General features: G+C 35.2%; 3 protein-coding genes across 3 annotated transcripts in view; 2 read left to right on the top strand and 1 right to left on the bottom strand.

The window, feature by feature from the left end:
* Positions 1–39: 39 nt before the first annotated feature.
* LOC144449541 (uncharacterized) lies at positions 40–4,000 on the top strand. Its single transcript, XM_078140087.1, has 4 exons — positions 40–304; positions 1,302–1,473; positions 1,933–2,058; positions 3,502–4,000. The coding sequence occupies exons 1-4, from the start codon at positions 138–140 to the stop codon at positions 3,685–3,687; spliced, it is 651 nt and encodes a 216-aa protein (XP_077996213.1). The 5' UTR covers positions 40–137; the 3' UTR covers positions 3,688–4,000.
* A 514-nt stretch (positions 4,001–4,514) lies between these two features.
* LOC144449431 (mitochondrial import inner membrane translocase subunit Tim10-like) lies at positions 4,515–6,872 on the bottom strand. The gene is made up of 2 exons (XM_078139963.1): positions 6,708–6,872; positions 4,515–5,121 (listed from the first exon to the last, which is right to left on the bottom strand). Exons 1-2 carry the CDS (start codon positions 6,797–6,799, stop codon positions 4,914–4,916), a joined length of 300 nt encoding a protein of 99 aa, XP_077996089.1. The 5' UTR covers positions 6,800–6,872; the 3' UTR covers positions 4,515–4,913.
* Positions 6,873–7,492: 620 nt separating this feature from the next.
* The window catches only part of LOC144449759 (TRAF-type zinc finger domain-containing protein 1-like), a 19,065-nt gene continuing 13,536 nt past the window's right edge, over positions 7,493–13,021 (top strand). Inside the window, exons 1-3 of the mRNA XM_078140336.1 lie at positions 7,493–7,550; positions 10,404–10,539; positions 11,237–11,290. Coding sequence (XP_077996462.1) covers positions 7,504–7,550; positions 10,404–10,539; positions 11,237–11,290 — 237 coding nt within the window. The 5' untranslated portion in view covers positions 7,493–7,503. The remainder of the gene's footprint in view (positions 7,551–10,403; positions 10,540–11,236; positions 11,291–13,021) is intronic.

Genomic DNA, 13,021 nt, shown 5'->3' with positions numbered 1-13,021 from the left:
GGCGCAATTCTTTATTTACTTCTACTTCCGCATTGATGACACTTTCGTACTGTTGTGCAATTTGGCGATGTTTACAGGTAGATGCATGTATATTGAGAGGAAGGTCGTCAAATATAGCGCTTAATACCATAAGAGAGATGGCAACCAACAAAATACCGTGGATCACTGAGTCATATATAGAACAAGTTAGAAATAATTGGCCGAAGAGTGGGAAACACATCTTGGCTCAATACGACGATAACGTTGTGGTCGTGTATCAGGCATTTAAGCCACAGATTGCAGAATATGCAGTGGAAAATCAAAGGTGAGAATTTCAGTTTTATTCTTAGATTCATTCTGACTTTAGACCTGTTTGGCCTCTTCTGCCAGCTACTGTGTGTTCCAACTTAGTCATGAGGTTCCTGTGTACTAGAGTTTCTATGTACTGGCAGTATAATTACTCCAAGTATATATACATAGTGAAGTGTCCGATCTGGCCGGTACTGTCAGCTCTATGCTAACTTAGTCATGAGGTTCCTGTGTACTACAGTCTGTAGTGATATAGTGAAGTTTCAATAGTGTTTTCCTTATAATCAGAATACAAGGGTTGTTTTCCCACAGTTTATCTAGACGACTTTCAAACATCCGTACAGTTGATGATGATACCACATTTATAGATGATTAAAGAACCACAGGGAGCCCGGGAACCGTGTTACAAACAACAAAATAAATAAACAAACAAACAAACATACAAGCGCACAAACAAACAAACAAACAAATATGTTATATCATTTTTAGATGCAGTACTGTAGCAGTTTCGCTACGTCACTCTCGGTCCTCCGCTTTGTTTTTCTTTGTAAACCCCATAAGAAATAAAAAGTAAAACAAACAATATTGAGTCAAAATATAAAAAAAAAGAATAAAAAAGTATTCTACATAAAACCAATTATTGCAGCTATATCATTTTAAACTCATGGATAACTATCTATATAAACATGTGTATATCTATATACAGGCCTGTATACTATTGAAATAATATACTGTATGTTTCTATATACCGGTACTATCTCTACAAACAACACTATAGAAACATACAGGTAAATATATAGTATATTATTTCAACAGTATACAGGCCAGTATATACATATATACATGTTTATAGATACTTATCCGCGAGTTTAAAAAAAATCATTTACCCATGCATATTTATTTGCTTGTTTGTGTATTTGTTTATTTGTTTGTAACATGATTCCCATGGAAGAACCTGGATAGTCTGTATTTGTGTTGAATATTAAACTTGATACTTCTATTTCATTTCCAAGGTTTGGAGGTCCACATTTTAGTTTTGATAGAATGTCTTGGATCAAGACCAACTTTTTATGGATGATGTACAGATGTGGATGGGCAGAGAAGAAAAACCAAGAAAGGGTGTTAGCAGTGTGGCTTACAAGAGAAGGCTTTGATACAATACTAGCCAACGCATACACACCACAGGTAAGCACACATCTATAGCTAGCCACAATCTCTATAGAAAGTAACATACATATTGGAAATTGTGTTCAGTTTTACAATAACTTTGGAAGCAACATATACTAGATAAAATTTCAAGAAAATGTGTTTTAACTATTTTCTCACTTTTAATAGTGACATTTGATTTATTGATACAAATACAAAACACTATTGAAATATTGGCCGTTCAGTGCCTTCATCACATTAGACAACAACACTGGCACATCTGAAAAGCCAGTGTTGGGCAACTTACCATTTTCTAGTGAAGCATAACTGGCATGTTTGTCTTTACATTCACATTGTATGAGAGCATTACTTTATAAGCCTGGTTCACAAAATATAAAAACCGCAGAAAGCTATTGACCCTTGCTGCATAACTATACACCCTAGAAGGGACATTTTGAGACTGATATCTCTGCATTTCTATAATCCTATAACATTCAGGCTCAGAAAGCTGCAGGTCTTGAAGGCAAAGATAAAATTGAAGTACGTTTACAGTGGGATCCTGATCATAAACCACGGGGACAGTCAGAAGATAGAAGAGCCATTCAGCTAGGACTTAAAAAAGAGGTAATATGCATTTTCAGTAATCAGATTCGTCAGGGATATCTTATTGCATTGTTGCTGAGTAGAGGCATGTTTGTATGTCTACATGTATATGTAGTGTGTGTGTGTGTGTGTGTGTGTGTGTGTGTGTGTGTGTGTGTAGGTAGATACAGTTGCCCACAACAGACCATGGACAAATGGAACCTGTTGCAAGGGAAAGTAGAAATGAATTGCATTACACTTGGCTCAGCATGTTGGAACAGTAGAGACTTGTATTACACACCATGGTTTGATAAGAACAGTTTTATGGCCTCTTTATGTGTATATGGAATTCCAGGGAAACATCTAATTTGTTTGTTTGTGGATATGAACTATTATGTAAAGAGGCCATACAACTGTTCTTAGTAAATGATGGAATGTAATAAATGTATCTGTACTTCCAACATGACATGCCAAGTGTTATTAATCCAATTAATTTGTTGACTTTCCCTGTTTGTAACAGGTTTCAATTGTCCACAGTCTGTGGTCCACAGTTGTAGTACGTACATGCATGTATGCATACACACGTATACACACACACGTACACACACACACACACACGCACGCACGCACGCACATACACACGCGCGCATGTGTGCACATGCGTGCGCACACGCATGCACACACGCACGCACACACATGCGTACACGCACACACACACACACACACACACACACACACGCACACCTTGGTGAACACATTAAGGTAATATGAATACTTATTTCAGAAAGATAAATTCTGGTGTAATATGTAATATGTATATATTTTACGGGCATCCCGATTGCAAAGTATTCATGCCATGGCTTTTAATAGAACCCTTATGTAGAGATTGGCAGTTTCCTACACTTCAGTTTTAGAAGGAATCTTCTTGCTATAGAGTTCAGAATGATTTTATGTACTCACATAAAGGGAAACACCACTCCAGGAAATAGAAATGTTTTCATAAACTATGGGTTCTAGAGAATACAAAACTACTATACACTGCAGTGTAAAACAGCTCTCATGAATATTCAGTGTTCAACCATTGAATACATTATATCTGCTGACTCCCATGATGCAATAGCCCACAGCAAAGATACCATATAAATTCACAAGATCAACCTGGTGTTTCTCTGAAATCACAAGTAATTGTAGGTGATGTAAAATCATGAAATAACTCCTCATAACCTATAGTTTATGAAAATCTCTCTATTTATTTCCTGGAGTGCCGTTCGTCTTTACTATTCAATAGGTACATTTAACGTTCTGTACATGTAATCATAAAGGCAATATTGCTTAATTGAGCATGGGACATGTTATTTGGAACATCTCCTTAGTTTTTCACATGATTGAAAATGAGGTTTTTTATACATATATATTTGGTCATAAGTTTGCCGAGATATGAAATATTTTTGTAACCTAATTTGCTTAATGTGTATCTTATTACAGATGTTGAGGAAATATGCCACAGAATGGACAGTACAAATTAAAGATATTACTCCGTTTGTTAAGTCTGAAAAAGAAAAACTGGACACGGATGACTTGGAAAAACTTGAAGTAGCACAGGAGAGAGTTTACCAGGTTGAAAATCCAACAACCGCAAAATTGATAGATGTTGATGGTATTGAAAGTTGATGTTGTACGATTACCAGAATATATAGCAAATATTATGAATGTCAAGATATAAGTTGCAAGCTTTAAAGGAAAGAGGGTATCACCAGCAAGGAAGACCCCAGTCAAGTTGATAAATGTTGAGGTGATGGTAATACTACCAACAAGTATAGTTTTGAAGAACTTGTAATTACAAACAGAAGAATACATGGCATTAAAAATTGAGCTTTAGCAGTGTTAAAACACTAATGGTGGAGCAAAGCGAACGATTGTAATAAATATCGCCATCTAGTGGTGAAGATGATAATTCTCTTGTTTTTTGTGCATTTATGTACATGTGGACTATTTATACAATGAAAGAATTCCTATAGTTCTATTATAGTGAGTGTATCCATATATTAACCTCAGTAGGCATATCCTTCAGTAATAAAAGTACAAATATTTAGAGATAATGTGAAATCAGTAGATTTTTTTTTCAATTATTTGAGTGGTTTTATACTATGGAAAATCTCTTTCATTAATTTGTAAAGACTATTTTATATAAGAGTAATGTCTTCAAACTGTCACTTGCTCTACCTCATTTCTTGACAGTGAATGCTTTTGTATTACCTACACTGGGACTCCCAATGCCCCATGTTTGATGTTCAAACCAAAGCTTCGTGAATCAATGGTTCACCATGTTTGTTCATGTCCATACACAGGGAAGGTGAAGGGGTAAGGAAACAAAGCTAAAGTAATCACGGGTACATGATGTGGCATGTTTATGTCTACAGAAGTTGGAGGAATGAGAAATTTTAACAATAACAATCTGATTTTAAATGAGTTTTAATGAAGTATAAATGTTGTCAAATAATAACTTTATATGCAGTGGTGAGTAAAATACATGTCTCTATACTGTTGGTGTAACTTATATGTACATTATGCATGCAAGCCAGTTCATGTTGACTTTTCACTGTACTTTCACATTCTCCATCATCAAAATACTAATACCTTATCAAGGGAGGAAGGAGTCACTTGTACTATCTCTGCTTATAACATCACCATAATGTTCTCTGCCATTTGACTAAATTGAACGAATGAATCCTCATGTCACAAAATCACACATAGTAAAATCTCACAGTAAAACTGTGAAAACTGGTTTCATTCCCGTTCCTTGTGTGAGGGCGCTGTATACACATTTACACAAAACACAAAAATACTTGGAAAAGTCTCCATTCTACAATTAATTACAACACAATAGTTCAGTATTATCAACTGCTTCCATCCTGTTGTTGCTGTTGTAGTTGTTTCATCACTTGTTCATCTTGCATTGATTTCTCAGTTAATTTCTTTCCCAGTCTTTCGTGCACGTCGAGGTACTTGGCCACACATCTATCTAGACACACTGACTCTCCTTTGGTCAGGTCACCTTCCTTGTACTTGGGAGGAACACACTTCTTTTGACATGCTGACGTCATTCTGCAGTGCAATAAAATCAAATAAGAACAGTGGTATGCAGGTAAAATCTAGCGGGGTTCCCCCAGTAATTTTACAAGGGCGCTCAAACAAAATTATGGCAGATTGTCTGGGAAACTATGCAACTTTTACCCCTTTCTGGTACTGGAATTCCCCAACCTTAGCAAAAACACTGAAGTAGTACAACTTCAACACTTGTTTAGTTAAATATGAAGCTAGCTTCTGAAAGGTTCATTCTGATTTATCATTCACCACTAAGGTGGAAAGACTTCTTTGGCCCTTCCACGCCTCTTTTGATCCTAATAGTTACGATAATTGCCATAAAAACCAAACAACTTATTTCAAATTCTGCTATTACCAAATCCCACAACATAACAATGGCTAATGTAATTTGTTTTAGTTGTGCTGGCTAAAGGAGTCTTACAAATTTAATTTGTGATTTACTGTTTTACTGTATGTACTACAATTTACCTCTACCTATGTACTACAATGTACCTCTAGTACATTGTTTACCAATGGCTGCTTTCTATATGATACATTTATCATTTTATCGTTTTCATTCCAGAAATGAAACTTATATCAGTGCTAGCTCTAGTGCTCTGGGCATGATCAGTGATCAAGAGATATGAATCAGTTTTTTTGTTTTTCTAGACTCAAGCTAATATTTCAAAACACATGAATGATGCTGTTGTGAAAACCCATTATATAACAGTATTCATACAATGGCACTGATACCAAACCAACAGAATTTTTAATTCTGTCAAGGTCGTTGATGCAATATATGACCCAATCTGATTAAAATCCGATGTAGTGTACACTTCATGATTTCTTTTTGGCTGTTACGTTTACCGTCGTTTGTTCTTTTGTGAGCGCTCATTACATACATCTGACAGAATTTGCCATAGGTTTCCTCGAGCAACACGATAGCGCCGAGTGAATTCACTCAACCAATGAAAATGCGTAATGCACTGAACATACGGGTCCAGTACTTCAGAGCACTCGGTACAAAAAGAGCACAAGCAAAGAGCACAGACAACGATGTTATCGTTATTGTTTGGTGATTCTCTTTCTATCAATTTCGAACGTTGAGTGTTATATTGTACGACAGATTCTGATTGGATACTCATATGAAATGCACGAGACTGGGTTCATGAAAACCTATGGTATTGTGTGTAATGAGTTCTCACGAAAGAACAAGTGATGTAACAACTTAACAGCCAAAAAGAAATCGCTAAGTGTACACTACTTCGGAGTGTAATCAGATTGTATATGACCCTGGCAATGACTTTGCTCTTCCTACTTCACTGATCGTTATCTCGACACAGAGGGCGGTAGTGCTTTCCATGGTGGTAAGGGGGACTGTGAAGTAGACATTAATCTGACGAAAAATTACACTTGTGATTTACTGTTTACCTCTAGTACATTGTTTACCAAAGACTGCTTTCTATACAGTGTATTTATCCTTTTATCGTTTCATTCCGGAGATGATACTCAAATCAGTGCTAGCTCTAGTGCTCTGTGATCAATGATCAAGAGATCTGAATCAAAAATTAAAATCATTCGGGTTTTTTTTGGGTTAGCTAGATTACCTGTTGTACATGTCTGCCATCATTTCTATTTCCAACTCAGCCACCAACTGCATCTGCGCTGGAGACATTCCAGCGGCACCGAAAGCCGCCATTTTCACTAAAATTCTGAATTTTCGCTATGTTCAAGAATAAAACTCGTCTGCAACTGAGACCATGTGGCTCCGCCTGTGCTGACCCTGAATGAGATCTCGCGTTACTAGTCATCGAAAGAAGTATTTCCGGGTTAAGTGAAATTGGCTCTTACAATTATCTATTGTCACCCCGAAATATTTTTAAATAAATTTTAAAAGGGCAATACCTTTTATTGTTTTTAAGTCTTAAAAGGTATTAAACCACTTTTTAAAAAATCACAAAATATGTTTCTTCTAATTCTATAAATCAAGAAATTCAGTGCATGGTTGATTATTTCTACACTTCACAAAAAACTTTGTCCAAGAGTGGGGGGATGAAGGTAAAATAAAATAGCTCTAAATAAAGGCATATTTTGTTACAAGAGGGAGCAATCGTGTGGACGTGTACCGAAAGCAAGTTAAAAAATTGTACATTTACTGTCAAAACATCGTTGTTTCCAGTGCAAGATATCGAAATGCAAGTCAAAAATACGAGAAAAGTCTAGCAATTAGTGTATTTCAAATCGAGAATCGCGATTTGACATCGGTGAATAATTTGCCGGTTGACCCAGAAGAACTCTCTGTTTGGGTTTGACTTTATTCGTATATTCGGACATCGCAACGGTACCGGATTCTTGTACTTGTTGTCAAAGACAGACCTGGTGAGAAATTTTAAAGAAAACACCATGGCAGACGAGGAAGTAGAAGTCGAAACCAAACGATGCAGTAACTGGTAAGTCCCTCCTGTCCTTTCGGTTGACAAGGATGACTAACATGAACAACATTAGCACATTGTGACAACCACAGTCGTTACAAATGTCATACCACGACCTCAGATGGCAGTTGCAAATTTTGTGTGTTGCATGAAATAATAATTTCTGCTTTAGACTTGTCTACGTTTGAAATGATTAATTTTCTTTGTATAAATATTGCATTAATTTGTGTATTTTTGTAACTGCACCGGTCAATTTTTTACTGCTACATACAAGTTGCTAACGTTAATCCAATGTATATCAATAATTTTAAGTTTAAAAGTAAACAAACAAACAAACAAACAAAATCAACTTATTTTTTTTCCACTATCTAAGACTCTAAGAGTACGATTTAGAAACTGAACCATTATGACATATTGTGATGCACATGATATTGTAATGTGTAAATGTCTCTGCATGTGGTAAATTCAGTAGTCAAAAACGAAAGTAACTAAACACAGAAACAGAAAGATAAATTTCTGATATCTAGATTCAATTATGTGCAATATATAGAGATGTCTATAGATGACTTAGGTGCAGTGTAGCATTTTCATTTTTTTTCTGCATTTTCATTTTAGAGATAACTTCTTTGAATTGCATAATAATATGTAAAACAGCCAACAAATTCAAACACATTGCATGAGAATAACTACACCATACATTTACATTTTAAATTGACGTTAGTACATGGTAATATTAGCAATGTTTGTACTAGTAGTACTTGTAATCCTGTCTGTTTTCTCCCAGCTGTTGGCCATGTTTTCTTGGCGGAGTGCACAGTACAGTAACCCTCTGTCTGAGATAGTGTTTCATAGAATTGTTTACTGGTATTAAAAAGGCCTTGCTGCATTGAAACATTGGGGGTAAAGGTCATGGGAGTCTTACAATTGGGTTAGCGTCTCATTATACCGTAACATGTATACATTGTCTAAACATGAAAAGAAATCCTTTACTCTCCACTAGAGAAGACAATTGGATGTTTCCCCAATATATTTCTTTGTTTAACGAAGGAAAAGACATTAAGAGACCTAAGGAGCCTTGTCACCATGAGTCATTAGACTCGTAACAAAACCCCTTAGGTCACGAGTATTTTCCAGCTGAATGAAGAAAAATATTGGGGAATAATATAATTGTACCTCCTCAAGCATAGTATGAAAAATCTTGAAAAATAATGATGCAATGTTTTGACTAATATTTTGAGCTCACAGAACCAGAGAATGAGATGTAGGCACATGTTGTCATGATGTGGAATGACCAGGGTGTTTGATCCATATTTTCTGTTCAAAGACAATAACTTGGCTTGTATATGGTATATAATAAGGGATGTATATTGTCACATGTGTAACAGAAGATTGAATAACCTATACAATGTAGCCATTCTCAATTATGTAATGCGCTATATAAGAAATAAATATTATTAAATATTATTATGTTGTATATAAGCTGATTTACAGTTGTAAATGTAAAAATGAATATATGGACACTCTGTTTCTCACAAATTGCTTCATACAATATAAGATATATAGTGGTTAATAACCATGTCTAATGATCGAGGAAGCTTGGCATATGAGACCTGGTCGTGGTATAGATGACTCTTTTTTTACGCATGATTTCCCAAAGAATGAGTGCGTGACTTATACTATAGTTCAGTAGTTCACTGACAGTGAATGACATCTCAGTAAACAGTTTCGTAAAGTTGGAATTTCATGTTTACCATCATGTTTTTACATTGCATCGATTGTAGTGGTGTGATCGCTACAATTTTCATCATGGTTTACATCATTCATATATAAATGTGTCAATGTCGCGCTTGTAAACTTTCTTTAAGGGAGAAAGCTTTTTATCCTAAACGAACGATGTTCATTTATTGAGCTTGTGTGACATTGTGCAATTGTCCCTTAGCCTTTCTCCTACAATTTGACTCTACTGAGTTTTCACCAAAAATTTCAACACAGTATCATTTAAATAAAGCAAAGACAGCTTTGTTTTGGAAAAGCTGGAAAAGTCACTGAAAACCCAAGTTGTGAGAATTTGAAATTGTACTTAAAGATATTAATGAAATGAAATGATAAATATGTCGATATACATTTTGTAGTTAACACTACTGTAGGTATTAATTGTCGCTACCTGAAATAGAATATTTCTGCCAAGGTGCATCATAAAAATAACAAACATTCGATTTCTTGGTCGACACCATAACTTCCGCTCCACACGTTTCACATGCATTACTCTACATGCGCTTAAAAATAAATCTACCTTCTTGTTCTATTTTGACCCTCTAGCATGAGGTAAAATGCTATTGCAGGCACCGAGAATTGAACAATAAGTGTCTCTTTTCATCAATATTTACAACACTAGACACGGCTTTGTGTAAGTGACGCGTCACTGTTGATGAATCACAGAATGTGTAATACAGTGTAGGTGAATTTTATGGGTGGGGTGTTTTATAAAGGTCAGTCAGGTCAACACCACTCAAACACTTTTATTTCAAAGAATTGTAGCTGGCATTTGATGATAAAGAGAATAAGGAACACAGGTAGCATAATTTAAATTAACCTAGCAGTATGCACCCTATTTAGGAAAAACATCCCTACAATGTATGCCCATTTGTGAATGCAAGAAGTACGTAATAAGTGTATATTTCATTTTATGCCTAGCATACAAATGTACATGTATCTCTGAAAAATGAACACTATATCATTCCATATGTTATTAGTGTTTTCTCATAATATTTTTGTAGCAGTTAATAGATTATTAAATATTATATACCAACTTGACCATATCAATGACAAATATAACTGTTAATGTTAACAAATCTTTGTTTCTTGTCATAGCAAAAAGGACATTCCATCAGCCAACTTTATTATGCATCAAACTCACTGTCAACGAAACATTGTACTGTGTAAACATTGTAAGGAACCAGTACCTAGAAGTGAAATGGATAGCCATATAGATGAACTACATGTACAGGTATGTATATGTTACTGTTTTGGGTGATTGTAAAATTGATGAATTAATTTCTTAATATTTTTCTGGCATCCCTTTTAGTGTAGAAGTTCCTGTCATGTATCCAAATAGTTTTGTATGCAGACTTTGTGTTGTGTTGTGTTGGGTTGTGTTGTATTGTGCTGTGCTGTGTTGTGTTGTGCTGTGTTGTGTTGTGTTGTGTTGTGCTGTGCTGTGCTGTGCTGTCACTGCTGTGTTGCATTTTGCTGTTTTGTGTCATGTTATGCTGTGTTGTGTAACATGCTGTTTGGGTTGGTTGTTTTGTGTGCTGTACTGTGTTGAGTCATGTTGTGTTATGGTTTATAATGGCAGTGGCATATGCTGTCTTATATGATGTACTGTACCCATTATGCTAGTGTTCCTGCTAAGGCTTATTTTTTGCACACTAGTGTTTTTGTTAAGTGCAGTAAGCAAGTAAAATCTACTACGGTTTGGGGTTGCAAATTTAATATAATAGATTGTATTGAAACGCAATTTTACTCCTTCTGCTACAGGGGTTCCCCAACCTTAGCATAAACACTGCACTCATTGTACAACATCAGTGTTTGTTCTTGTTGTTAAATTACACTTGTCCTCCAAACTTTAGTAATAGAATGAATATACACATTTTAGATAAAAGCCAAATTTCAAGATCACTCAGCTATATTTCCTTCTCTTTCAGGTCACATGCAAATGTGGTGATATCATGGAGAAACGTTTGTTGGAAGACCATGAGGTAAGAATTAGAATTTGTCTGTATGTAATTACTTGTCAAGTTGATATGTTGTCTTGTCCTCAAGTGGCATCAACTTACAATTCTAAATAATGACTTGGATGTTCCATACCTGCATATCGTGAAAGTAAAATCTAGACGGTCAGCTGTGTGGAAAATGAGATTTAGACTTGATGAGTTAAAGTGGCCATATGGATGAGGATTGGGTATTTATTTTGGATTTTTTTCAATTATAAAACAATTTTATCATGGCTTCGTACTGGCTACTCCTGACAAATTTTACAAAATAGAAAATGTAGTTTACGCATGGACAAGAGTTGTTGCTGAGAAAAAGTGAAACATTAATCCAGTCCCGAACTTGGCAAAATATATCGCAAGGTAGCTGGCTATTACAGACAATTTTTATAGATAGAAAAGCGAGTATGCTAGTACACCTGAAAAGACCATGTCGCTGATAACATGTCATCATGTATAAACATGTCTTGGTTAGTCAATCTCCAGCTTGTTATTGACGTGAAATGTGAACATCATATTGTTTTGATCTTAGCAGTGAGAGCACTGTACTGGACTTTGGACAAACCGAACACAATCCTATACACCGGTGTCTATATACAGACACAAATATTTGTATAAATATAATTGTGCAATATATTTTGGGGGGCAATGTACCACACATTATTTAGTCAACAAGAACCTAGTACACAGCAAATATTGAGTTATATGGGTTTTTTTTCCAGACAATTCTGTTTTATTCTGATGTTGTTTAGACAGAGGACAATAGACGGTAGATCTACTGTTGTATTCAATACCATGTTATCAGTTATCACAGGCTTTAGGTAAACTCTTGGACAACAATAGATTCATAGTTCAATTCAAATCAGCTGTAATGCAGTGTCTGTCTCAATTGGAAATTTTGTGTGTGTGTGGAAATTTTGGGAAATTGGGAAAGTGTATTCGTGTACTTCTGAAGTTCTGAACATTTTGAGAAATTAATCAAACAAATTGATGTGCAGTCTCGGTACATATAGCTCTATTTTAGTGAAGTTTTAGTCTATATCTATAGATACTTAAAGGCCAGGGTTTCAATCCCAGGTTCTCACATCAGTATTATCTTATCAGTGAAGTCATAAGGATTACATAGAATTATTCTTTTGTTCTGGATCAATGTTGTCTACAGCTTTGTCAGACAACTGTTTTTAACATCTAAATTTTAATCCAAATCTGAATTCGGTTTTTAACTCTGTTCTGACATCATAAGAAAAAGAATGGAACCCTCGGTGTCAATGACCAAGTGACCTTTGTAACAAAGGTGATGATGGATGAGTGTTAAAACCATGGTAAGCAACAACACCAAAAATGTCATCCATGCACAACAAATCAACGCATTTATCGGGAACAATGTTTGACTAATTAGAGTGATGTAGTATTTTATCAAGAAATTACAGAATTCTTAGTGTAATTAGTCAACGAAAAAAAACCATGTCTACAAATCATGTGAAAGACAATATAAATGATACCATATAGAAGGACAATAGGTTCATTTCCTAACAAGGAAATGGCACAATTTGTTAGAGAATGAAAAGAATACATAGTCCCTGACCTATGAACCTTGGTATGTGTAGACTTTGTGTAAAATTTATCAATTGAATTTAGTAGGTGCTATCCTTTTGCAGGAATACTATTGTCTGCTACAGGCATCAGTCTATATTATATAACTCAAGGACAAAATAATAT

The sequence above is a fragment of the Glandiceps talaboti genome, chromosome 18 (genome assembly GCF_964340395.1).
Source record: "Glandiceps talaboti chromosome 18, keGlaTala1.1, whole genome shotgun sequence".
Lineage (NCBI taxonomy): Eukaryota > Metazoa > Hemichordata > Enteropneusta > Spengelidae > Glandiceps > Glandiceps talaboti.
Note: the sequence above shows the minus strand (reverse complement) of the source record. Positions and strands in the feature narration are given on the sequence as shown.